Genomic DNA, 25,814 nt, shown 5'->3' with positions numbered 1-25,814 from the left:
ACAGGCTGGGGCTGATCTGCCAGAGAGCAGCTTGGGAGTGCTGGTGGGGGAAAGCTGACCAGGAGCTGGCAGTGCCCTTGCAGCCAAGAGGGCCAGTGGTATCCTGGGCTACATTGGGAAGAGTGTGGCCAGCAGGATGAGGGGGTGATCCTGCCCCTACTCTGCCCTACAGAGACCAAATCTGGGGTGCTGTGTCCAGCCCTGGGCTCCTCAGGACTGGAGAGAAAAGGAGCTCCTGGAAAGGGTCCAGTGGAGGCCACAAAGATGATTTGGGGTCTGGAATATCTCTGGGAGCTGGGCCTGCTTAGTATGGACAAGGCTGAGAGGGGATCTCATTAACGCTTAGAAATATCTCAGAGATGAGTTCAAGAGGGTGATTCCAGACTCTTTTCAACGATTTCAGTGGCAGGGTGAGGAGTAATGGCCATAAACTACAACCCAAAAACATAAGGGAGAACTTCTTTACATTGAGGATGGCAGAGCACTGGAACAGGCTGCACAAGGAGATCGTGGAGCCTCCCTGTGTGGAGACCAAAACCCATCCGGGCGCGTTGTTGGATCACTTGCTCGAGGTGACGCTGCCTTCGCAGGGGTTTTGGATTTGATCACCAGAGGGTTGGAAAGGACCTAACAATTCTGTGACTCTGTGTGCGCTGTGCCGCTGTAACACGGGACCTTCAGAGGAAGCACAACACACAGAGGGCAAGGAGCGCAATCCCCTCCCAAGGTGCAAGCCCAGCGCCGGGCCGCCACGGAGCCGCCTCAGCCCAGCCCCGCCGGCTGCAGGGGCACGCGCCTGCGCGCGCCGGGGCCAGCGGCTGCGCCGGGCACGCGCCACAGCCCCCGCGCGGGCGGTCCGCCGTGACGTCACCGCGGTGAGGGCCGGGAGCGGGACCGGGAGCGGCGGCGATGGCGGCAGCGCCGGGCGGGCGCGTCCCGCGGCTCTGCGGGCGCTGCTGATCGCCGCGGGGCGTCCTGCAGGTGAGAGACGGAGCGCAGAACGCAGGGACACGCTCCCTGCCCGCCCCTGTGCGTGTCGGGCAGAGGGACTGCTCCCGGCGGGGCTGTGGGGAGCCGGGTTGCCTCCGTTCGCTGTAGGGCTGAAGTGGCCGAGGTTGCTCGGTCCTGCCAGTGTCCTTCCAGTGTTCCGGAGTGTTTGATGTATAGCGGGGAACGAGGGGACACCGCTCTGTGTTGTACTTAAATTGCTTGCAGATATCCAGAAAGCGTCTCGGTAGTTCTCTTTGCAGAAGCATTGTGCAAAATCTCGCTTTAATTATAAGGACTGACCGGAGTTACCCTCTTGGAGGTAACTCATAAAGGACACATTTTCTCTGTGTCACAGGGGGAAAGCTGCTTATTGGCGTCCATGGTTTCCTGTCTGTCTGTGGGGGTATTTCGTACCCCTTGCAGTGGAGATAACAGGGCAGCCTGAGTATCTCCGTTCTCGAAGCAGAGCCAGGGAACCTCAACTGGCCGTGTTGCCGATCTGGTGTCACACGTACCCTGGCAGTGGTTCTTCTGACAGAAGGGTACAGGAGAGCTTCGCTGTTGCATGCCCTGCTTTTGACAAACAGAGCCTGAAAGTCAGCTTTCCTTCATTATTGCGACCTTGTCAATAAAATCTAATAGGCAAACAAGAGAACTCTTAACTCATCACTTTGTCATAGTGCCACCTGCTCTGCCAAGGTCCTGTGCCAGGATCTCTCCTAGCAGGATCTAGGTTGCACGCACAGGAAGTTCAGAGTGCAGGCTGCTGGGTTGCAGGTTCCATTTTCTTGGGGTCTGCTGTTGGACTGTAAAACATTAAAGGCTAAATTATTGTTTGATTTGGTCTTACTTTCTCCTTTTAGAAATGAAATCAATAAAATTTGCCTACACAGGCAAAAGTGAATTTATGGTAGTATCCCTTGAGAAGGTCAATGGGCAAAATAGTTGTGCAATGAAGTTGTGCAAACTTAAGTTTTCTGGATTGTATTCTAGATACTGGTCTTAAGTGGATGAGACTCATCTGGTCCAAATCTCCAACAAGATAAGCCAGATGTTGCAAAATGGAGGTCACAGACCTTGGGGTTTTGGTTTTGTGTTGTTTAGAAATTTTTTCTGTGGTTTTTTTTTTCCTTGATCTTCATAAATTACTTCCTGTTGACACTCAATAATGTGGCTAGAGCTCTCACCTTTGACTTTTTCCATCTGCTTATCATCACCACATAGCTTACATGTTACCTTGTGTCTCCGGAATATACCAGAAATAATACTTAGTAGTTTCATTTGGGCCCTGAATTTTGGTCACTTTGTTAAAGGATTTGCTAAAGAAGTTGCAGTGTAGCTGAGTATACTCACAAGTTTTATTTCTTATTAATGTTGTGCATTTAATTATAGTTTTACAAACTCCTGTAATTACTTGTGGAGTTTAGGGGTTGTATGTGTTGGAGGAAGAAATATAAAACATCCTTTGTTTCTCTTCTTTGTCTTTGCCTAGTATTTCTGAACTTTATGTAAGATAAAGGTGGAAAAGGCAAGGTCACTCACCAAGGCTTGTCTGCCATGGGAAATCTGGGGATAGCAGGCTGCTGCTGACATTGTTTACCAGTGTGGCATCTCAGTGCTTTAAGCAAGCCTTTTAATTTCATATTTCAAAACTCCAGCAGGTCTACTAGAAAGATGTTTGCATCATTTCTCGTGCTATTTATAGTTGTACCTTGGAGGGTTTCACTTCCATGTTGTGTCACCTTGTTTCCCTTTAATTAAAATTTTTGGGTTTATTTTTTTGAAGGGATCCCTCATTTGGTGTTGCCTGATCAGTGAGTTCTTTACATACACTCCAGCAGTGACCACGCAGAACTGACAAACTTCAGCTGGAGGAGAGAAGATGACATCCCTGGGTGCACCACAGAAGGAAATGCATAAACTGACCTTGGATACACTGCAGAAAGAAATACGTGAACTGCCCTTGGACACATCACAGCAGAAAATCAGTAACCCGGTAACTCCTCTGTCCTGTCAGCCATGTCTGCCTTGGGAAATGGGGCTTTGCTGTTTTGTGTCAGCACTACTGTTTTGCACAGTGAGGGATGCTACTGAGAGCTCTGCATCACTCAGGTCTTTGAGGGAGAATGTTACAGGTGACATGAAGAGCTGATGGTGTTTAGAAATTGTGCTGTAGACAAATGGACAGGAGTTCTGAATGAGGGCAGACCTTCTATCAGCCTTGGAGGATAATCCTGTTTCATGTACAGCTTATGCAGGTATCTGGCATTTTTGCAGAATGTGCTGGAAAGTATGATAAGAAGTATTTTCACTTCTTATTCTCTGTAAGCATGGGTGGTGCCTGGCAGCTCTCCTGAAATGTTTATTTTGTGGTGCCTATAGCTTCAGTCTGAACAACTGAACTTAGAATCTTTTTTCATAGTTCACATCTTAATTCATAATAAATCCTGTTTTCTGCAGAAGACTTGAGCTGACATGATTCAGCAATTGCAAAGACTGGATTTTACAGAATTTTGTTTGCCTAGCTCAGAGTCTGGAAACTTTCTCTGAGAAATTCTGGTATTCTCTTGGTCAGCAGCCTGACTTTGGCTTACCCTAAAGGGTAAGCTGTGTCTTCCAGGCCTTAACCCTGAAGCTGTGTCTTCCATTGTGTCTTAAGAAAGGTAGTTCGTTTCAACTTGCAGGAAATAATGTTCTTACCATTCTGTGCTAGATCACTTTAAAAATACTAAAATTTGTAAAGTATTTATGAGGAATGTACAGTAACACAGACTTGCACAGGATTTCCTTATTAGTTGCAGCTTTGCACTGTCACATTCTTGGCCCCTCAGTGTATCTGATTGTTTATTCCCAGTGTATGGTCACTGCTTGCAAAGTGGATAGAGTTTGAGTTCTGAGATGTATTTCTTCATTACTGAACTGTTCTCAAGCATGCAGAAAAGCTTTCCTCCTTTATGCCCTTTCCTTCACCTACCTCACAAGAAATTATGTCATGTCCCATCTGGTGGGGCAGCTGTCTGATATCCAGCATGCTGGATAAGAGCTTTTATCAGTACTTTCCTCTGTAAGACTATAATCTGTCCTCTTGTTTTATGAAAAATGGCATTTTCTTTTAGGAAGAACATAATCTTTGAGACCTCTCAAACTCAGTTGACATTGACCAGCTTTAGAGCTAAGTTTTGGAGGTCTGGCAGAAAGGATGATGGTAGATCATGTCATGTGACAAACACTGTTCTTAATAAATGAGAAAAAAGAAGTAGAAGAGCTTCTTGGGACATGAGGAAATTACAGGCACGTTCTATGATGACAAAGTCTCACTAAGTCTGTGGTATTGCACACAGAAAATGCTCTATTATGGTTTGTAGGTTCCACATCTGAGCTTCTGAAGAGTTGATGGGACCTTTTCTTTTAAATAAATGCATCCTTTTGAATATAAAGAAGTGCTTTTGCTACAGCTCCTTTTCAGTAGTATAGAACTTTGCTTTACTAAAGTGGTCAAGTCCTAGTATCCCTGTCCTGTGTATGCTTCTTTGATTTGTCTTTGGAGACTGAACCAGTAACTTACTTGTTTATTGCAATAGAGGTACTGCCCCTCAGGAGCAGAGTGTAAAAAGGAGAATAATCAAGATACACTTTTTCTTTTTTATTATTATTGTTCTTACTGTTTGAATAAGAATTATCTTCTGGTGTGCAGCTTGTATTTTAAGGAACCAAGCAATTGCCAGTAAGCAAAGGGATTTCACTTTTCTTTCACTTCTAAGACTTAATTTCGCATTTTGGTCCTCTTCTACTGCACCTGCTAAAGCCAATAAAAATGATGAGACTTAACCTGACAATTTGCTTGAAAAGCAAGTTCTGGTTTTTTTAACTGATGCAGAAGATAACTCTGAATTAGGTTTTATGCAGCAGGTAGCTGAGAAGGAAGGTGGAGAGTGGGCAGAAAAGGATGCGTGTCTACTGGCAGAAACAATCAGCACTCTGGATTTGGGCAATTTCTATTGTCATTCCTTTTTTCCTTTCAGATTAACAAAAATACGTGTCAGCAAACACATATTCTTTTCATATCTGCCTGTTTCATGCAATGGTCCATATATTTTAAAAATAAAAATATATCTCAACTTGTTTTATGGTCCAGTATTCCATTCAAGAGTAGTAATTCCAATGTGTTTGTTATTTTTGTTGTTAAATTGCTGGAACTCTTGTTTGAAATTGATGCTTCATTTCAAACATATCCTAAAATCCTATAAAATTCCAAAACAAAATTAGCAAAATTTCCTGTCAGTTAACCAGAGTAAAAGCAACATTTTCTGCCATTTACTTCCTTTTTCAATCTGAAGCCCATCACATGTGATGAGATGTAGACTTACTGCTTTGCTTTTGGGCCAGGCACCTGGGAACTTCCACAGTTTAATGTTAAGGTGCTCCCATCCCTTCCTGCTGTGCTGGATGATCAGGGTAGGGCTTCTGTGCATGTCTTGAGTCTTTGCCAGGGAGCTGTGCCAGGGTGTTTGGGGCTTTTGTCCTAACTGACGTATCCCTCCCTATGGCTGAAGTGCTCTCACCATGCTGCCATTTCAGTGTAACATCTATGCTTTACCTTCTCCAGCTATTAATAAGGAAGAAAAGATAGTGAGGCTTTGAGACAGACTGCATACTGCAGACACCATAAAATCCAAGACTCTTGAACAGGGCTGTTTAAGTGCACTTTGCAGTTCTTAGCTCATTAGGATGAGGTATTTTGTAGTGGTTTTGTAGGTTTTACTAAGAAGACATCTTCCTATCATTGTTTTCCCTAATGGAGCAAGACCAAGCAAAAAGGCAGCTCCTGTAGTCTGGGGTCAGGGGAGTTGTGGAAATTGCTTTCTGATAGCAGCAAGGGGCTGATAATAGCCAGCCCTTGGGAATGACCTAATTTGAAGTGAATCCTCTCTATGTTTTATGAATAGTGAGGCAATAAAATATTTTGACTCTTCATTTGAGAACTAAGAATGGAGGGTGGAAAATTCTGTTTTAATTTTAACTGAAAATCTTTGTTTTCATAGGGGAAAATATGCCAGGTTTTCCCTTCCTGATGTTGTTTCTTTTATAGTAAAAGCTAGTTGTGTTTCTTTCAATATTGTAGAGTATGATATAATTAAGAGTTAGAATACTAATTTTCAAACTTTTTTGGTTTTTTCTGCCTCTGTCACGAAATGGTACTAGAATATTTTTTTCCTTTTTTTTTTTCTTCTTCCCTCTTCTAGATGATTCCATATGTTGGGACAATACATGGTGGCCTTGTTCCTGGAGAACAGATTGTGATACAAGGGACTGTTCTTGATGATGCAGACAGGTAGAGGCTGTGTTGTCATGTTTTGCAGTGTCGCCATCTGAGCAAGAATGTAATGGATGAAATATATCCAGGGATCCTACTTAGGAAGGCACACAAGGGCTTGATCTAAATAGCATCAGATTGAATGCAGGCTTAAAGGGTAATTTTGAAACTAACAAAATTGATAACTGAATATGTTGTCTGTAGAAATTAACTTAGTCAGGGATAAGGAGGTATGGACTAATGCTTGTGCCCAGTAAGGGGGTTCTGTTCCCTGACCTTATCCAAAGTTCATTTGATATATTCTGCTGAAGGTGATGGTACGGAAGGTGGTGAACACAGTAAGTGAAGAGTTTACATGATATGAATGATGACTATTAAATAAATTTAAACATCTATATTCACTGCAGTAGATCATGGGAGAGCCTTTTACAGCTATGTAGGAAGAGAGGAGGATAAATGTTTGTTTGGGGATATTTTCTTATCCAATGACATTCATTGTGTCTATCTGTTCTGAGGCTCTACAGTAAAACAGAAATGTACCAAGTCTTTAGGTGAGTTCTTGAGAGACTGAGCAGAATGTGCTTTGTATTATTTTTATGATTAGGTTCCAGGTGGATTTACAGTGTGGCAGCAGCATAAAGCCCCGAGCTGATGTGGCGTTCCATTTCAACCCCCGCTTCAGAAGGTCTGGCTGCGTTGTTTGCAACACACTGGAGAGGGAGAAGTGGGGCTGGGAGGAGATCACTTATGAGATGCCTTTTGAAAAAGGAGAGTCATTTGAGCTTCTCATCATGATTTTAAAGGATAAATTCCAGGTGAGTCTGAGTTGATTCTTCATCTGCAGCCATTGTCAGGCCAATAAAGTAGTGGCATTTTATATAATTGAAATAAATGTTGGAAGTCTAGGTTTCTCTTACCTAGGTATAGTCTAACCACAGAATAGTGTAGAGCTTTTCTTTAAAGAGGTGTAATTAAATCACATCTTTAATTTTGTATTTCTTCCCTCTGAATTTGATGAGTAAGTAAGGAGCTTCCTGCCGTAGTTACTGGCTACTCCACCCTTTCCTCTGTATGTGCAAAGGGCTAATCTTGGGATAGACTTGTTCTGTGACTAGTGTAATACAATCCTTTTGGAGGGGACATGTGAGGTGTATTTGTTTTACTCTATTAAACTGCAATAATAGATTCTGTTACATTGATAATACTACATTGGTTAGTGACCAGGTGTTAGAAACAAAGGTGTGAAATACAAATTTTTTAGTGTAGACAAATTAATCTCTCTCATAATGATGGAGAGACTGAATCATGGATGAGCTTAAGTTAGTTGATCTGATATTTCTAGGATGCTCCTAGGAGTGTTTTGTACCAAACCAGTGTAAACCATAGATCTGTGCATACAAGCTGATACATGGCTGGTGTAATGTATGTTTAATACAGTTTTTCTGTTTTCTTTCCTATCTCTTTAGGTGTCTGTAAACAAAAAGCTCTTGCTGCTCTACAACCACAGAATTAGCCTTGAAAAAATAGATACTCTTGGAATATATGGCAAAGTGAAGATCAAAACCATAGAGTTTGTTTCTAAGGTAAATTGTATAGATAGTTGACTTGTTTGACTCATTTCCTCTGTCCTGCTAAACTCCGTAGGAGTGAAAAGAAAAGGAAGGAGAGGCAGCTACACAGTCCAGTGTTAGAAAGGATATTTTGGTTTTCCCCACATTTCAGCATGTGACTCTCATGAGGATTTCTGTCTTCCTGTTTCAGTCTTGCAGTTAGGGGCAAGAAAATGACAAAAGTTTAGGGCTTACAAAGCTGACAGGACAGATGCTATAAGAATTGATTGGACATGTAGTCTAGGGGTGGATTAGACTTTCCAATTATTGCAGGGATTCCAGAATGAACTCTTCAGTGTTTCTAAGTGACAATTTTAGCCATGTCTGTAGCTTTTTGCTTGGCTTTGAAATGCCAAGGTCAGCCACAGCTGGAGCTCCTGGTGCACATTGCCCTGTTTTTCCTGCCTAACTGACTTGAGTTGTAGAATGAAGTCAGAAGTGTACATTTATGGGGTTGAGGTGTTTTTTCTCAGACTTTGTAGCTTGAGTTCATGTGGATCAAACTGCAGTGAATCCAAAGTGAAGGTTGTGCTGTGCCTCCTCTCAGCTGCCAGCTCTTCTGCTGATAGTAAACTAACAGGGAGTTTTTTTCCTGTGCAGAAGGAGATATCCTTTTGTTCTGTAAGAGTTAGACTTTTAAAACAGAAACTGAGAGTCTCTTTGGTGCAGCCTTCACTACATTGAGGGCAAAGCTTTTGACTCTTGCAGCCAAATATCAGGTCTAACTCAGGTCAGCAGACTAATAATTGTTTTGGTAAGAGGCGAAGCTGAGCATAATGAAGTCTAAGCTTTAAACATAGGTGTGCTATGTTTAAAGATCATTTGCAGAGCTGGTAAACAGATTTTCGAGAGTCCCATCACTTGGCCTTGGGCATGTTGCCAGAATAATATTCCTGCAGAAGCTGTCTGCAGCCTGATCTTGGAGAACTGACTGCAAGAAGAGCTTGAGGGCAGGCAGGTGCTGTACATTGGTTTCTGATCCAAGCACAAAACATACACTTAGTTTAATCTGTGGCTGCTGGTGCTGTATGCTTTGTGGAAGGAAGGAATGGAGAAAGGTAATTTTTTCCTTTTAGTCTTTGTTTCTAATACACTCCTCTGAAGAGGAAATTGGAGGTTTGTCTTGAAATAAACAACCTGAAGACTTCTAGGGCTAAGCTGGAACTGTCTTTGCCATGGCCACGTTGCTTGCCTGTCCTTCCCGTGGAAGGGACAGAGTTGTAGAGGGATGCTTAGAATCCTGAGAAGCCTGCTGTGTGGACTTGCCATACTGGTATTTCTACCCCAGTGAGGAATACTCTGTGGGTATCCTGAGATCCTGAGGGCTTGACAGTGCTCTGACTATTAAATAAAGATTCAGATTGTAATGAGGTGATCTTCAGCAATCTTGATTTGGCTTCAGCAGTTCAGAACTTTTCTGTAGTTTGTAGGGGTGTCTGTGTTTTCTATAGGGGTAGGTTTGTAGGGATTTCTGTCTTTTTCATTAACACAGCCCTATATTTCCATCTTAACAGTTCACCATGAAAAGCATGATGATCTTTACATTGTTCTAAACCAACTTGATGCTAAAGTTATATGACATTAGCAATGACACCTCAATATCTCTCTTTCTGCAGTCTTTACAAGGCTCTCAGCCATCATCTCTAGGAGTAACAAAGATAAGTGCAGAAAATGTACGTATGTTTGTACAAGGTTGAATGAATCTCCTTGTTGTCTGATAAGCTAGATAATGTTCTTTTCTTCTCTTGTAGGGGGAAATGCCAAATGGTTCTTCACAGTTGGTAAGTGTTTCCTGTACATTTGTGGCAAATGTAGAATAAAAAAATCAAAAATACTTCAGTTATTCATGAAAAGACATGCATAAAAGACAAGAAGAAAGGAATTGACAGTCAGCTGGAGAAGGATCATCAGTGAGGTTTTGTAGAGGATAATCTTCTGCTGCTGGTACAGATGAGACTATTGCTAAATCCATTTAGAAAACCCAAAAGATAAAACAGCATCCACTACCATAAAAAAAGAAATTAAAAGTGAAGTATCTGAAGTTTTAAAGGATCAAGTCATATTCAAAAGTTTTTCTCAAATAGGCATACTTTGTTTTCTCTACCTTAAGGAATTACTTGCAAAGCAGAAGTGTTCTGTAGCCGTATTACGTCTGCTACATCTTCTTGCTGGCAGATCTCTGTGTACACTCGAGGTAGCTGCAATGCAGTGCAATGCAAGCATTGCATCTTAGGGGTGGAACTTGCACCCAGCTAACATGGAGTATAGATGGAGTGAGTGCTCATCTTTTTGCAAAAACCTGTGCAGGTGGACTGTATCCACACTGGAGCAAGGACCACACTGAAACTGAAAAGGGGTTGAAGCCAGGAATATATACAATTAGAATTTGTGGAGAAGGGAAAGTAGCAGTGAGTGCCATAATTTTGGATGCTTTGTCACTTGACAACCTGCCTTCTTCAGTCTTGTTTTCAAAACCAAGTAATATGCAATATTGTAATTTGCAAGTGGTGGACTTCAGCAAAAACATAAAAGTGAAGTGCATTCCCTTCTTTTCTCTGGTAAAAATAACTTCTAACCCAATGAAAAATAAGACAGATAAAATATTTGCACTGTCTGTCATTCTGAACTGCTTCCAGGAGGATGGAACATTTAATTACTCTACTTCTAGTACTTGTGTGACCATGGGACAGCAACACACCTTAGCATGAGTCTTACTCTTTAAAGCACGACTGATATTTCCAGAAATTAGAAGTCAGGTATAAGTCTGAATAATTATGTGATATGAATTTAAACTATTACTGGGAGTTTCATGCTTACTTTTTTTCTTATTTTTTTCTTTCCTGTTCTTCCCCTCCTTCCACCATTAGTGGTGGCAGTAGTTGTAAATAATGTTTGTTTTGAACCCAAGGTGGTAGTCTAAATTAAAACCCAATAAATACAGTGATGTATTTATCTCAGTGTAAGTTTTCCACTATAGTATTAGGATTCCACAATATGCTGGTAGGAATAACTTAAGCTGTAAGTGCAGATTTGCAATTGTAAGCCAAAATTTCTTCCTGTCATAGTAAAGCTCAGCCTGTATTAAAAAAAGAAAAAAGTGAAAGAAGTAAGTCACAGTCAAAATTTTTACTGGGGGTGTACTTCCAGGGTGTTCCTTACATTGGGAAACTTGATACTGCACTTCGTCCAGGATGCACAATTGCCATTAAAGGAGAAGTGAATAAAAACTCAAAAAGGTATGTGTTACTGATTTTTTTTTTCTATTATTTAATTGAGGTGCTCTGAGAATGAGTAGGCTTTTCCATTGCCTCTGTATATCCTTACTCACATGCAACTTTGCATCTGAAATCATCTGAAACTACAGTGCAGTTTCCTCAGGAACCAGCAGGATTACCGCTTCAGAGAAGACTTAAAAAAGCAGCTCTGTTGTGAAAAGTAAAGGTAAAACCTGAGTGTCTTACCTACTAAATCTGTGTCATTCACAAATTTGTGTGTTTGTTCAGAGTTTTCCATTGTGCAGGAAGTGAGAGCAAATGTACTATACAGAGAGAGCTTTTATTCTAAAGAGATCCAAGGGTAAGGATCTGGCAGAAATAGGTGAAACAAGTGAGGCGAGTTGCTGGTGTGCTCAAATCCTGCATGTTACAATATTTCTCTGACAAACCTGCTTGGTGTAAGCATGAAGGGGCCTAACTGACAATAACTGAGTGATGAAAGTGATGAGCTGTGATTAAGAAGGATGGAGCACTTCTCCTAAGAGGAAAGGCCAAGGGAACTGGGATTATTCAGCCTAGGGAAAAAGTGCTTTGAGAAGACCTAATTGTGGCTTTCCAGTACATGAAGGGTGTCTATGAGAAACATGGAGGGAGACTAGAAGAGCATGTGGTGACAGACAAGGGGGAATGTCTTCCAACTGAAAGAGAATAGGTTTATGTTAGATATGAGGAAGAAAAAAATTACTGTGAGGGTAGTGAGACAGTGGAACAGGGTTCCCAGATAAATTGTAGATGCCCCATGTCTGGCAGTGTTCAAGGCCAGGTTGGGTGGGGCCCTGAGAAACCAGGTGTTGTGAAAAGTATCCCTGCTCATGGCAGGGGGATTGGAACAAGATGAGCTTTAAGGTCTCTCCCAACCCAGGCTGTTCTGTGATTCCATGGAAGCTGATAGGGGAGTATGAGCAATAATTTTGATAGCAAATTATGAACAAAGGGTTGCAAAGAGCACGTTTTCCAAACACAAAATGAAGCTCAGGGAGTAGGGGAGCACAACACAGAATGGAGCTGAGCAAACGTGTTCTTCAGCATGCCCTTCACTTGAAGGGTGATTTTGGCTCTGCAAAAACATGCCTAAAAATGAAACAATTAATGAGAAATTAAAGCAATGAGGAGCACATTTTCACATTGTGTGTGTGTATTGCACTCCTGCTTCCTCAGGGCATGTTTCTTCCCTGCAGTTGAACAACATTCAGAGTTCATACTGGAATCCAAGGTCTGGAATCCTTATCCACAAAGTTTGAATGGACTTCAGATTGAATAGGATAATTAATACTTAGAGACTAGCATTTCTTTTCCTGCTGTTGGCTTGAAAAGTTTATTAGCACTTTTCAAGTGCTGGATGTGCTCAGATGCATATAAGCATGAGGAGGCTTTTGGCTGTTAAAGCATGCACATTGTCTGCTTTTTATGTTTATGCTTTTAAACCTATATATTTATATAGAGTTTATAAGTTGTTTCATGTCTTTTGCTCAGTTCCCACAGTTGTAGATGTTTCTTTTCCTTGGTGAAAAAGAGAACTTTACAGCTTGGAACTGTTGCAATATTTTCTATCTGAACTGAATAATTCTCAAAAAAGGGCAACAATCTGACAGCTGGAGCTAATGTGGCTGGGATTTTTTTCTTCAAATACAGTAAGGTCTTTGCCACAGGTTGAAACATTCATTTGAATTTGAGTAACTGTTCCTCTGATCACCCTTCTCCAAAGCTCCCCTGTAGTAACCCTGTTTGGTGGGCATGTCTGAGATGGCAGAGTATTCACCTCAGCCTGGGCAGGACTTTGCTGTTTGCAAAACAGCATTTTGTATGCGTGGCATCCCAGCAGTCTTAAATGCCTGGAAAGAATCCTTGAACTTTTCCTTGGAGTCCAGCCAGTTTGTTGGCAGAAAGAATATAATGTCTTTAGGTAGAACAAAGCCTCTTGCTCTCCATTTCCTGAGTGGAAGAGGTGAGGAAGCAGGCAATGCTCCTGTGGGATTGCTGCTTCCTAGTACAGTAGGGGAACAGCTCTTAGCTCAATAACTTCTTGCTGAGACATGTACAGAAAGCTGTGAGTGATGAAGTGGATCTAGCAGGGTCATGTCCTACATTTGCTGCCTCCAGCAAAGGTTTCTGTGCAGAGAAGACAAGTGCATGCTGGCTGGCTGCCTGCTTGGTTCTTCAGGTGAGTCACAGCCCTGGCTCCCAAACAGTCTGAGTATTGGCTAAGGACTTGGTAAATGGCATTGACTGCTGCTGTCATGTCTGTAAACCCTTGGCCCGGTAAACTTTAAAAAAATATCTTCCAGCTTTGCTATAAATCTGAGACCAAGTGGATCAAAGGACATTGCTTTACATCTGAATCCCCGAATGAAAAATAAAGTTTTTGTAAGAAACTCCTACCTTCATGACAGCTGGGGAGAAGAAGAAAAGGAAGTTGCTAGCTTCCCTTTTAAACCAGGGATGTACTTTGAGGTAAGATTAACTGAAAGTGTATCAAACTGAAAAATCTGCCAAATGGATTAACATTGATGCTTAAATGTCCAATTATTAATACAGATTTAAATAAAACTATTCCTGCATTTCATGTCGTGAAACTACTTAGGATTAAATGGGACTATAGAGAGCAGAGATTTGTCTTTATTTAGTAACAGTTTAAAGTAGTTGCAAAAATTCAACCTGTGCTAAGAGCAAATCTGAATGAAATTGAGTTGGATATGATGATCCTTATGAATCCCTTGCAATTTAAGTTATTCTACAATTCTGCGAATTTTAGTGATGCCCCATTTTTGTTTTGAAATGTTGCTTTTGCATGAAAAATTCTCTGTTAACAGAACCACATCTTGCCCAAGTCTATGCTAGGTCATCAGATTGTTTTTCACATCTTACCTCAGCTCAACTGTTTCTCTTCTTGCTTTCCAGCTGATTATTTTCTGTGATGCCTACCAGTTCAAAGTTGCCATTAATGGTGTTCACACTCTGGAGTACAAGCATCGTTTTAAACACCTTGAAAAGATCAATATGGTGGAAGTCACGGGAGATGTTCACTTGTTGGAAGTGAATCAGTACTAAAAGAATTTAACCTCTTCTAATGACAGTGCCTCCTTGTCAAGTACAAACAGGTGCTGACTCATGCTGAGCCTGCTTTTAATCTATCTAGGCTTTTGCATTTGCCTCTCTGAATTAGGCAACTATCAGAAATGCTAACTGCAAATTTAAATCCTTCTCTAGTTTACAGTTTCCTGGCAAGCTAAGTCAATGGTTGCTCAGATAAATCTCCTGTAATACTGAACATAGCAATATGAAAATGCTGCATCATATTGTGTCTAACAATTGCACTCTGTGTTAAGTTAAATTACCATTTGGCATTCCTTGATATGATCCATTCAATATTGTGAAGTAGAAATGAGACTGGAATAGGATCCAAAGATACAGTTAACCACCTCCAAAGGGATGTTTATTTAAGAGAGAAGTATGGATTATAATTTTCTATATCTTAATTTATGTTAGCACCTAGAACCTTTACAGTGAGGCTGGATTAATCAAACGATTGACCCCTTATTTCTGGCAAAGGGCAAAGAGTTTGATCTTACCTCAGCCTGCTGCTGCAGTAGCACCTTCTCTGACACCTATGGTTATGTCACCTCCTGCTTACAGGGGCCCAAGTTCTCTAGCTTTTAATTTTCCAAAGTGAAACATGGGAAAGTGATTTAGCTGGTTTGAATTACATGAACATCTGAAAGCTTGTTTGATCTGAAGTGGCTCCTAACTGGCTTAAGAGTCCTTAAGGTCTGAAGAGGATGTCTGTGGGTTTCATTTTTAAAATATGGCTCAATCCAGGTAGTCCTGGTAGGGTTTCAGCTGAAATGGCACTCGATTACTCAGCAGGGGACTAGAGAATGGATCTTTTTTTTCAGTCCTGTATTAAAATACTATCTATGTGAAATTAAACTGTTCCTATTCAGTTTACTGTATAAATGTCAACCTTTTTATATTCTTTTTAAAAATAAGTTACTACTGGTTGTCAATATATTCCTGAAGGATCCCATATATCTTAAGACTGTTAAAACTGAAGCAATTTCAGTAATAAAGACGGAAGACTTTAAAAGATCAGATTGAATGTATAAAAAGCATCAATAAAAGCATATGTGAACTCTACTTTTTCCAAGTGATCCCTTTTTAGTTTATTATCTTGCTTTTTTTTGTTATTGTCTTACCAGTATCTCCAAGTTGGTGAAGTGACCCTGACTAGAGAACCATTTCCACATCAAGGAATTAGTGATCCACAGAGCAATTAACCTGAGCAGGCACTGGGGCTGGGCTGTGGTGGCCTTCAGGACAGTGCTGTGCTGTACATATCCCTTGGCTGCAGGATAAACTTATTGGAACAGAGGAGCTGTTAGGCAGCTCCTCATGGCACTAACACCATTTGTGTGTCCTTGCCTTCAGCTAAGAGTTCAGCAGATGTTCTCATGGGAATGTCCTTTTTGTTTGACAGCAGACACAATTAACAGTTTTAAGAAAATCCTGTAAGAGCTTGATGTGGTAATCTTTCCACGTATGGGATCTGTATGTCACACTGCACCCAATGGGATGTAAGATTATTCTTTGTGTAGTGTCAGTTCTAGCCTGTTGCATTTTAAACCCTATTTTACAGAGTCTGAGTGCCTTTCTTAGTACCAGTTTAATGAACCAGCACCTCGTGGTGCAAAGTAAGTAGCAATTTTTTGGGTAAATTCATTTTCATAGCAAACAATTTATTCTTGAACTTTAGCTAATTAGTAGCAGTTTTAAAGACTGTAAAACAGATTTAGTTCCTACATGAATCATAGTTTCTTGGAACTTCTTTTTCAGTATCCTCAGTGAGTATACTTTTTACTTCCCTACAGATAACAGAGAAAAGCAGATTCTCAGGATTGCAGTGCATTGGTCCAGTGAGGACTATGCTTGGAGCATGAGAGCCCCTCCACTGGGACAGTAACTGTATATGCCAAGCACAGTGGAATTCAGTGAGTCTCACATGTTGTCATTCAGGATTTGTTCATAGCCTGTGTCCAGTTTCCCAGTGTTAAAAAAAGAGCAATTAAGGGAAAATCATAAGTTCCCAGTCCATCCACAAATGATAAAGCCAGATTCTTAAAATATTTTATTAAAAAGTTAAAATTTTGTCTCCGATAAAAATTGTAACGACAGTTTGCCTGTAACACCCGAATGTGTGAAACGAATGCAATTCAGACAAAATTTGAAAACGAAGGGCATGAACTTAGAAGTAGCTTTGGAGTGGTTCTCCTAAAATTACTTCCAGTTGTTGAATTGTCTTCTGACACTGCTGTTCAACTTCTTCACATTCATCTAGAAAAAGAAATTAAGCAGGAATTAATTAGAACAGTGACTACAAGGCTACCTGAGGAATGCTTCATCACTCATTAAGGCTAGAGCCATTTTCAAACACCATATATGAAATTATTGTTCAGAAATATTTTGTCACTGAACTAGGCATACTCTTTCTACTAACACTGATCTAAAACTTGTACATGGGGAGATGTGCACAGGCTACAAAACACTGAAGAAACCACTGCAATTTAACTGAAATTGATGAGTGTGTTTGACATAATCCATGTTAGTTTGCATTTTGCACAGTATACAAATTATAAGATTTACAGCAGTTATAAAAATGAGCCTGTCAATTTTTGAAATGAGTCACCCTTCACTAATGCCAGTTTAGAACATTACCTTCCATAAGCTCAGCTAAGAATGGAATAGATTCTGGTAGCAGGACCAGGTAGTTCTCCTTCAGTTTTTGTGCAACTTCTATCAAAGCAAGCAGGGCAGCAAATCGGACCTAAACAAAACAATTACATAAGGAAATAAACATTACAGTGTAGTTCCCTGTTTTCTCCCATCCCTACCTTCTTTCCATTCATTAAAAGGTTATAATCTTTCATTACTGAAGTAATTTTGAAGTAATTTAGCTATTAACATCTGGGTTAACACAATGGCAAATAAAAACAGGTTGCAAGAAGCAGGCAATGTTGCTGGAAGTCATTTGATATAATGGACTTTAATGTCCTGTCACAATGCCACTTCCACTGCATCAGGGCTTAGCTCAGCACTGTGAAAAACCAAGTACGCTCCCTTGACATCTATAACCTGTCAATAGGAGTCTTGAAAAACTCTATGAACAGGTCTGAAAACTGATAACTGTCTTCCAGATGCCCCTGTCTTCATACACAAATAATGATCTCTTACTCCAACTGATACCAAATCTTCAAAAAGCCCAAACCCTACGGCATGAAGGACATGGAATATTGGCTGCTTACAGCAAGAGCAGAAGAGCCTGTTGCACCCATCTCTACAACTTGGGAGTATTGTGATACAGCACCAGTATTTTAATTTAGGCTAGTATTTCAGCAATGACTTGGTTCATTCACTTCTGATTTTGGGGGCACTGTTCCCATTTTCTAGCACAACAAAGAAACCCAGTTCAAATTCTGATAGTTCCCAACCTTAGGAGAATTGTGCCTTGTCTTCAGCAGGATCTGGTAGTTCAGTGGTTTCCAAAGAGAATCATCTGCCATTGCCACTGAAAACTGAGCTATGCAGGGTATCAGGTGTGCTGTCACTCTTTCCTGGAACTTCTCATCTCCTCCAAGCACATTTTCTAGCTGTGGAAGTAAAACAGATCCAGGCTCAGATAAACCTAGCCAAAAATACTTCTAGCTTTGGCTTTCAGGTACTCAAAAACTAAGTCAGAGCTCATCAGTGGGAGTGCAGTGGTCTGCAAGAGCTCAGTAACATGCACAAACCTTATAGAATGAAGATATTTAAACAAAGGATTAAAAAAAAAATCAGTAATTCAGAGCCTTAGGCAAAGAAAATACTGTCTGTGGCCCAAAGGCATGTTTTTGTGGACTTGTCAATACCTGATCAACCAGAGGCTGCATCAAGGTTTCTGCTCTTTCTTTACTCAGGAACTTCTGGGTGTCAAACAGGAAAATCTTGTGCAGACAGTCGACGGTGAACTGCAGCAGTAGACAGCTCTTTTCTGTGTTATTGTCAGAATCAAAGAAAGCTTCATCTACACACCAAGGAGAAAAAAAGAAGAAAAAAAAAAATCAACAAAATGAAAACACAAGACTCCCCCCTGCAGGATGGGCAAATAGTTTCCCATAGAAAATAATAACACTTATTTTTGCCCAAGAAAGCACAGGAGTCTGAATACACCAGGTAGCATACAAGAGAAGTTAATGAACAAAAAAGAAAAAAGTAAAAAGAGAAACAAGTCTCCCTCTTTCTATACAATTTCATACTCAAGGAACTCACTGGGACTGACATGGAAAATTTTCATCTGATCTCAACGTTATAATAACAGCCCCATGCCCATGGATGAAAGATTTCTCATTTACCAGAGGAAGTAAAAAGAGAGAAATTAATTATGTTTGCTGTGAAATAAATCCTGTAAGATGAAAATTTCTGCAATTAAAATTAACCTCTCAGCAATCAAGACTAAGCCCCTTTGTAGCCAGTAACTGACAACTTACCAGTTTTAGAAATGTTGACCTGGTTCAGTGTCTCAGCAAAAGGCTTCACTAAATGACCAGCAAAGAGGGTGAAGAGACCCTTGAGCTTGTCTGCAATGCAGTCTGCTATTCGGTGGAATGTCAGCAGCCTGTCCCTTAGGGTAGCCTCTGTTTTGGACCAATCAAAGAGCTGAAAGTGAAGGCAGATTAGCTGTTTCCTGTGTCTGTGCACTGGAAAACACAAACATGCTGATGCAGATGAATTACTTTTTGACTTCTTACCTTGAAGAAGAGGGGCCTGAAAGAAGCTTCAGAAAGTTTCATAACCATACTGACTAGACAGTCAATAATGTAAGCCTCTATCTTACCAACTTCCTCTAAATCATCCTAGAAAAATCAGAAAACATAATTCTAAGTTTGAAATATAAGAATTTGAGCCTTCAAAGCACATTTTATATTTGTCTATTTCAGATTAAATACTTAACTACCATGTTTTCTACCATAAAGCCAATTTGAAATGGAAAATCTGTTACCCAGAATTTCAGAGCATGTATACAATGGAATGTACTGATCTTTCTTTAAACAAGTGATACAATTGGCATGTAGAGAGGTGCAGCTGCTGCTCATCCTCCCAGTCAAGCTACCTCGGCATGCTCTGTTCGGAAGTCCAAGACTTTCATGAAAAATGCTGTCAGTTCAGGCTGGTGGGACATTAGGTGCTCCTTCTCCATACCAGCAATGTGCTCCTTCAAAATGTTCATAAGAGGACCCAGGCAGTTCTGGAAAAACAAAAGCAAAGGCAATATTGTGATATTGAGAGTAACTGAAAAACTGTAACTAGAGAATTGGATTTATGTACTTCATGCATTTACCCACTGAAATATTGTTGATAAAAAAATAAACTTTTTCCCTGGACTTTTGGTTTAAGTTAGTAAGATTCCTGAAAAGCATTTTGTCTGCCCTCTGCCATACTGGAGAGAATTCTGACTCACTCATGTTCCTAGCACATAAATTAAGTCCTTTACGAATGGGATGATCTCCCAAGCATTCATCACCTAACACACAAAGGATGTTGAACTGCTGGATCTCTTCCAGATCTCTCTTTCCTGAATCATTGCAGCAGTACAGAAAACCCCAGAGATGATAATATAAAAACCATGGTAGATTTGGCTGGGATGGAGTTAATTTTCTTCAGAGCAGCTCACATGCTGCTGTGTTTTAGATCTGTGACCAAAACAATGCTGATTACACAGCGGTGTTTTAGCTGTTGCTGAACAGTTCTTGTGAGACTTCCTTTGTTTCTCATTCTGCTACAGAGTGAGCAGGCTGGTGGTGGCCAAGGCGCTGGGAGGGGACACAAGTGTACCAAATTTTGGCCTGCTTGTTTCTTTTGTTCTTCTCCTTTATCACAGTACTAAAGGATGAAAAACACCGTTACCTTGCGGGTATGCAGCACTTCAGTGTAACACTTGGTAACTGCAGGCAGCAGTATTCGGGGCGCCAGCCTTGTCGCTAGGATGGTTTTCAGTGTTGATACACGGACACTTATCTGGGAAGAAGGACCAAACTCGGCCACAATCTTTTCCAAGCGGACAACCTGTGGGAATTCCAATAAAAGTCAGGCTTACTTAGCAACTGAAGAACTTACTTTATAGTAGTTGTGTGCAGCAAATGTCAGACAGGGATTTTGCTGTCTGTACCACTTGGAACACCTTACATTAAGTTGTCTGTGTACAAAGCCTCACTGCCTTCAGAAGACAAACACTGAAAAGTGCCCATGTCAGCAGCAGAGGGTTAGAATGACCCCAATAAGAGTGTTAGATACACATTTGAGGAGACTGTGGATATTACAGAATGATCTTTAGTGAGACATCTCCCTTTTCAAAGAGGCAAAATACAACCTATTTGAGGGAGGAGAAGATGCTCTTATGTTCTGTATCTGAGTTACCTGTATAAGAAAGGGTAGAATAGAAGTATGTTATGAGCTTTCACATAAGTGGTACACACTCTTATTTCAGTTTCAGAGGAAAAAGTAATCTCTACAGTAATCTCTTCTGGGATATGGGCAGGTCCTGTCCCCCCTTTACACACCTGTAGGAATCACAGAGCTCACCTGCAACAAGCACTCCAAAAGGTAAGGACTAAGGAAATGTGGCAGTGTTTCTGCAACCTTTAGCAGAGCAGTGATGGCACTCAGCAGGTAAATCTCATTGGAAACCAGCTCCTTCTTATTTTTTAAAGTCTTCAAGAGTGCTGGCATCAGCCTGTGAATAACCAAACATAAAAAGAGAAAGGTGAAATAATTGACCATTTGGAGCAATGCTTCCAATCAAATAAATCCATCTGTTAAGCCTGCAGGGACAATTATCACAAGAATTTTTACATACGTATTTGAGAAAACTCAGTATTCTGGGCTCATTGCTGTATTTTATTTTGAAGCTAATGAAGGATATTAGATTTAGAATCACAGAATGGTTTGGTCAGAAGAAATCTTTAAAGATCATCTAGATCAACACCTTTCACTCCAGCAAGTTACTCAAAGCTCTGTCTTTAAAGATTTCATGACAATAAGAGACTTAAAATTGTAAAAAAATGAAACACTCTTTCAAGGAACAAGTTAGATACTTGGATTCTTCTTGAATGGGGAGAATAAAATAATGCAGTATGAAGAGCTTTCATCTATACTTGTTCTCATATTTTTAAATGCAATCTGTTCTACAGAAAAAATACAGACCATTGTCTGATTTTTCTAAAGCCATAAAGGTTGCCTCTCTAATGACAGCAACACACTCCATAGGGAACTCTACTGTGCATTATAAAAGTCTAGCAATTTTCCCCACTAGTTTCTTAGTTCTGTGACCACAAAGCACCTTCAAGCACTAGAAATAATTTTAATCTTGTCTACACAAAACACATAGAGAGGCAGACTGCCATCTGGCCTTCATCAGAATTCCTTCAGTAATGCATTTTGGTATTACTAATTCCTACTGCAGTTGGTTCTGTTAAGAAGAACCCAACAGTACCTTGGAAGCTGAGGTATTGCTTGGGCTTTCAGTGTGCAGGTCACCTCAGCTATACAGAGCAATGCACTTCCCATCACATTTTTCTCCTCCTTCTCTGAAGAAATGAGATCAATGGCAGTTTTCAAAACAGGCACAAACGGCGCTGGATTTTCTGTGCCAAAACCTTTGCAGAGCAGCTTGAGGCTGAACAAAGCAGTCTGCCTGTTGATGGCTTGCTCCTCCTCTTCCTCCTTTCTTGTACACTTGACAATGGCAATGAGCTCAGGAACCAGCTCTAAGAGCTGCAGGATCTGAGAGGACAGGAGAATACACACATCAGACACACAGTGTGAAACTCAGGATCTGCAAGGCAGCTGTGGGCAGGTAGCCTTCGTGTCACTGCTCAAGAGCCTCTGCCAGGCTTGGCACTGGTATTTAGCATCTTTACACAGGGCCAAGCACTTGCACATCAATCTCCCTCTGTGTTTTTTTGCTAAAGGAACTGGGTTTAACTCCTTTGCCTCACCTGGCTCTTCTGCCACTTGGTGCGCTGCTGCACCTTGTTGTTCAGGAGGTCCATGGCCTTGCGTCTCACCGAGGGCAGCTGATTCATCATCAGCCCCCCAATTACTGGGATGAAGGTTTCTGTTGGCAGTAAGGCATTGACCTACAAGAAACAAACAAAACAGTACCACAAAAGCTTTTGCATGCACTGTGACATGGCAGTCTCCTGATAACTTCCTGATAACTCTCTTCAACTTCGCTCAGGTTTCAGGATCAAAGAAGAGAGGAGAAGCCACCAATGCTGTGTCTGAGGCACACAAAACAAAAAGCAGCTAGTCTGTGTTCACTGGCAGCCAAGCAGCCATTATCCACTAGCTCTGGTATTTCCTCAGCAAGTCCTTTTTTCTGCTCTCATGACCTGTCCCTCTTTATCCAAAATAATTCTGCCAATGCGCTCTGCATGTACATCATGAAAACTGGAATATGCTTTACAGGTAAAAAAAACATTCCAAGCTGCCAAAAGATGTATGTTCTGACTTATGCAACAAGATAGCCACTAAAATTCTACAAATCTATTTCTAATCAGAAAAAAACAGTAAGATGAAAAGTGTAAAGATTCAATTTCATGTAGAAATATGCAACAGCATTAGTTAAGTCATTTTATGCATTAATAGTGAGAAATGCTGCCAAGAGCCATTTTTCTCCACCAGACATAGTGAAATGACTGCTTACAGCCAGGAGACTATTCAACTAAAGGAAACAAGCATTCCTGATTTTTGTTCTGCTTGTTCTAAGAAGTTGTTAGTTGTAGTTATTCAAGTTGTTTAGCTGAGTTTAAATGTTGATGTACCAGCTGCAGACCATCCAATGAAATACAGTACTAATGCAACAAGAAACCCTATGAAGTTTATAACCATATTAACAAGCAAAAGCAGCCATGTCCCAGTGCTAACATTGGGGCTAGAGAGACATACCTTATCCAGCATATCATAGCACTTGCTAAGCAGAACCCTCCAAAATTTGGCCGTTGGCTTGTCCACATTTCCTTCCACTGAAGATGCCACAGTGTTGATATAGTTAAGGACATCTTCTAACAGCCTAAAGAGAAAGGAAGTAACTTTTAGTAAGTAACAAGGAGACTAAGGAACACCATTGTTATCTCTAGAAAGCATAAAATCTCACAAGACAACAAAAATACAAGGAAATGAAACAGAAAAAAATTAAAATGAGTATTCATGGAACACAGCATTTAAAATAAATCTTACACACTTTTTCTATTGGAACAAATGCAGAACTTAGTCCTCTGCAAAAGAGACCTCAATTTCATATCACTATTTTACAGCACAATGGCTACAACTGTGATCTTTGATAACTGGTACTTACATCAATACAGACGTACCTGTGAACAATGATTAATTTTTTTTCTACTAATGAACCAGTATATTTTGCTAAAAATCTGGAATTCCTTTCGTGATTCAGACATAAACAGCATGACAGTTATGGCCAAGCATGTAAATAACCTCCATCAAAAATACAGAAAAAGAGTGGATATTGGATATAAAGCAATCTTTCAGAAATAAAAAGCTCCACATTCTATTAAAAGAAAAAAACAAACCAAAACCAAGTAACTTGCACATAATAAATACTGCTTATTGCAGAGGACATTAAAAAGTATCATTAGAGTAAAAGGTATTCTAATGGCACTACACTTAAAAATATTCCTGGGTTGCCATAAAAGCTAAAAATAGGAGTAGGGCATATTTAAAGCATACCTCTGTTCCAGCTCCTGCAGCTCTTCTGTTCCTTCATATTCAACTATCTGGTTTAAAAAGCAAGGTTGAAAATATGAAACTTACCTCATTAAACTAAAATGCCAGAATACATAAATTTATTTTTTCTTAATCAAGTGTTCATTAACATGGTATTTATGAGTCCCTACATTTGTACTTAAGCCATCATTCTAGAAGGAAATCTGAGAACTTTGGGCAATGCAGTCACATTAGCAAATACATTTCATGTTGGTGGATGACTTTCAGCTGAAAAATCAGGACTACCAGCTAGAGTCAGAGCCTGAAATTCATAATCTTTTGTTTTCTCAATTAACATCATGAATCCCACACTGAATTTGGAGTTACACAGGCAGTGTGTGAAATCCCAAGCTCCATAAAGCCAGTGGGAATACACTGGGACCAGAATTTCACTTGGTTACCTATGCATCAGTCACATAAATGGAATCTGTCTGGAAAAGCCTTAATAAAAGATAAATAACATAACTGATAAGTTTCAAAACTGTGTCAATAAAAGTGTCAGCAAGAGATATACTGGACCCCTTTGAATATAAAGTCAAAAGCAAAAAGTAAATTACCCCTCAGCTATTACAGTATGGCACAATCACTTACTGTGATCAGTCTAGAAGCAAGCTGCCATTATTACCTTTTTCACAAAACTCTGAGAGGACAGAAGTTGTGACATGAAGGAGACTGACAAGAATTTGAAATGCCGGAGTTGTTTGTCAGAGTGAGACTCCACATTAAAGAGCTGCCCATCCTGATTTTTCGGTTTTGTCTTACATGTTCTTAACTTTTTTGTCCCAGGATCATCTGTTGAAGACATGGACAAAACAAATTTGCATCCAAGAATAAAAAAGATATTTCATTTCTGATCACAGAAAGAAAGTAGAATTACAGTTGTTCAAAGCTCCATCCAGCCTGGCCTTGAGCACTGCCAGGGATGGGGCATTCATTACCTCTCTGGGACACCTCTTCCTCTCAGAGTAAAACGTTTCTTCCTTATATCTAGTCTGAATCTGTCCTCTTTTAGTTTAAAACCACTACCCCTTGTCTCTTATATTAGGAAGGTTTACATGCATTTGCTGGCTCTGTTTTGTAGTTACCTTCTTTGTTCTCTGGCAGCTCTGTCAGGTACTGGATTATTTTCATCACGCTCTGGAACTGCGAACGTACATTAAATTCGCAGCAGATGGAAATCCAAAATTCAGTTTCTGTTTCCAGAAGAGCATCCTGTTAATGGTTCAGGAAAAAAAATATATTTCAAGGATTAAGAATGACTATTTCTATCAATAATATTAAAAATACTCAGAAACTCCTCAGTGAGCTTGTGAAAATGCCATACTGAGCTGGACACTGCCAGGATTAACACCAGAGGAAAGAGCAACAAACTCTTGGAGAGAACATAGCTCCAGAGGGTGTAGAGAGAGATTAAACTGCTGCAGCAAAGACTATCTTCTAACCAATGTTCCTTTATTAATTCTTTCTGTTTTCCCCATAAACTATGCTTTCACCTTACCTCAGCACCTGCCTGCACAAAAACTTATTAGCCTTTTCATCTTGGTCTGTAGAGAAAGACCAGTATCATGTTTCACAAACATAAGTGAAGAAAAAAGCCCCAACTTCATTACTATTGAAGCACTACACAATGAAATTGTCAGCTCTTCGGATGAAGGATTGCTGTACCATATGATCTGGTTTATTGTTCAGGATTCAGGACATAACACTACTGAATGTACAGTACAAATTATAGTCAACATCAGGTTCTGCTTTAGCACAAATCCAGAGCTCACAGCCTTTGCCAGCACAACCTGGGCATTATTGAGAACCATCTTA

General features: G+C 40.4%; 2 protein-coding genes across 4 annotated transcripts in view; one reads left to right on the top strand and one right to left on the bottom strand.

Moving 5' to 3' along the window:
• The first annotated feature begins 856 nt into the window (after positions 1 to 856).
• LGALS8 (galectin 8) lies at positions 857 to 15,322 on the top strand. 3 transcript variants are annotated; one of them, XR_013773216.1, is made up of 11 exons: positions 857 to 981; positions 2,777 to 2,986; positions 6,234 to 6,322; positions 6,909 to 7,119; positions 7,771 to 7,887; positions 9,531 to 9,587; positions 9,666 to 9,695; positions 11,062 to 11,150; positions 11,279 to 11,355; positions 13,475 to 13,640; positions 14,088 to 15,322. XR_013773216.1 is itself a non-coding variant. In XM_079297478.1 (10 exons), exons 2-10 carry the CDS (start codon positions 2,873 to 2,875, stop codon positions 14,235 to 14,237), a joined length of 1,023 nt encoding a protein of 340 aa, XP_079153604.1. In that variant the 5' UTR covers positions 857 to 981; positions 2,777 to 2,872; the 3' UTR covers positions 14,238 to 15,322. The 3 variants fall into 3 exon arrangements, 2 of the variants coding, with proteins under 2 accessions (XP_079153604.1, XP_079153605.1); XM_079297478.1 differs by lacking the exon at positions 11,279 to 11,355; XM_079297479.1 differs by lacking the exons at positions 9,531 to 9,587; positions 11,279 to 11,355.
• Positions 15,323 to 16,296: 974 nt separating this feature from the next.
• Positions 16,297 to 25,814, bottom strand: part of HEATR1 (HEAT repeat containing 1) — a 33,741-nt gene continuing 24,223 nt past the window's right edge. Inside the window, exons 31-45 of the mRNA XM_079333514.1 lie at positions 25,085 to 25,211; positions 24,625 to 24,791; positions 23,964 to 24,010; positions 23,166 to 23,289; positions 22,214 to 22,354; positions 21,709 to 21,998; positions 20,799 to 20,949; positions 20,124 to 20,282; positions 19,330 to 19,464; positions 18,968 to 19,072; positions 18,707 to 18,875; positions 18,089 to 18,243; positions 17,672 to 17,830; positions 16,899 to 17,007; positions 16,297 to 16,517 (exon numbers count right to left, since the gene is read on the bottom strand). Coding sequence (XP_079189640.1) covers positions 16,429 to 16,517; positions 16,899 to 17,007; positions 17,672 to 17,830; positions 18,089 to 18,243; positions 18,707 to 18,875; positions 18,968 to 19,072; positions 19,330 to 19,464; positions 20,124 to 20,282; positions 20,799 to 20,949; positions 21,709 to 21,998; positions 22,214 to 22,354; positions 23,166 to 23,289; positions 23,964 to 24,010; positions 24,625 to 24,791; positions 25,085 to 25,211 — 2,127 coding nt within the window. The 3' untranslated portion in view covers positions 16,297 to 16,428. The remainder of the gene's footprint in view (positions 16,518 to 16,898; positions 17,008 to 17,671; positions 17,831 to 18,088; positions 18,244 to 18,706; positions 18,876 to 18,967; positions 19,073 to 19,329; positions 19,465 to 20,123; positions 20,283 to 20,798; positions 20,950 to 21,708; positions 21,999 to 22,213; positions 22,355 to 23,165; positions 23,290 to 23,963; positions 24,011 to 24,624; positions 24,792 to 25,084; positions 25,212 to 25,814) is intronic.

Source organism: Erithacus rubecula, assembly GCF_903797595.1.
Source record: "Erithacus rubecula genome assembly, chromosome: 2".
NCBI lineage: Eukaryota > Metazoa > Chordata > Aves > Passeriformes > Muscicapidae > Erithacus > Erithacus rubecula.
The sequence above is the reverse complement of the archived record's forward strand: the minus strand, read 5'-3'. Positions and strand labels throughout refer to the sequence as shown.

What these genes read in the sequence shown, in the direction of transcription:
- LGALS8 (XM_079297478.1), top strand. Translation starts at nt 2,873, where the DNA reads ATGACATCCCTGGGTGCACCACAGAAGGAAATGCATAAACTGACCTTG. An exon ending in TTTTAAAGGATAAATTCCAG is followed by an intron (nt 7,120 to 7,770) that starts GTGAGTCTGAGT and finishes CTATCTCTTTAG; the next exon opens with GTGTCTGTAAACAAAAAGCT. An exon ending in CAAATGGTTCTTCACAGTTG is followed by an intron (nt 9,696 to 11,061) that starts GTAAGTGTTTCC and finishes GTGTACTTCCAG; the next exon opens with GGTGTTCCTTACATTGGGAA.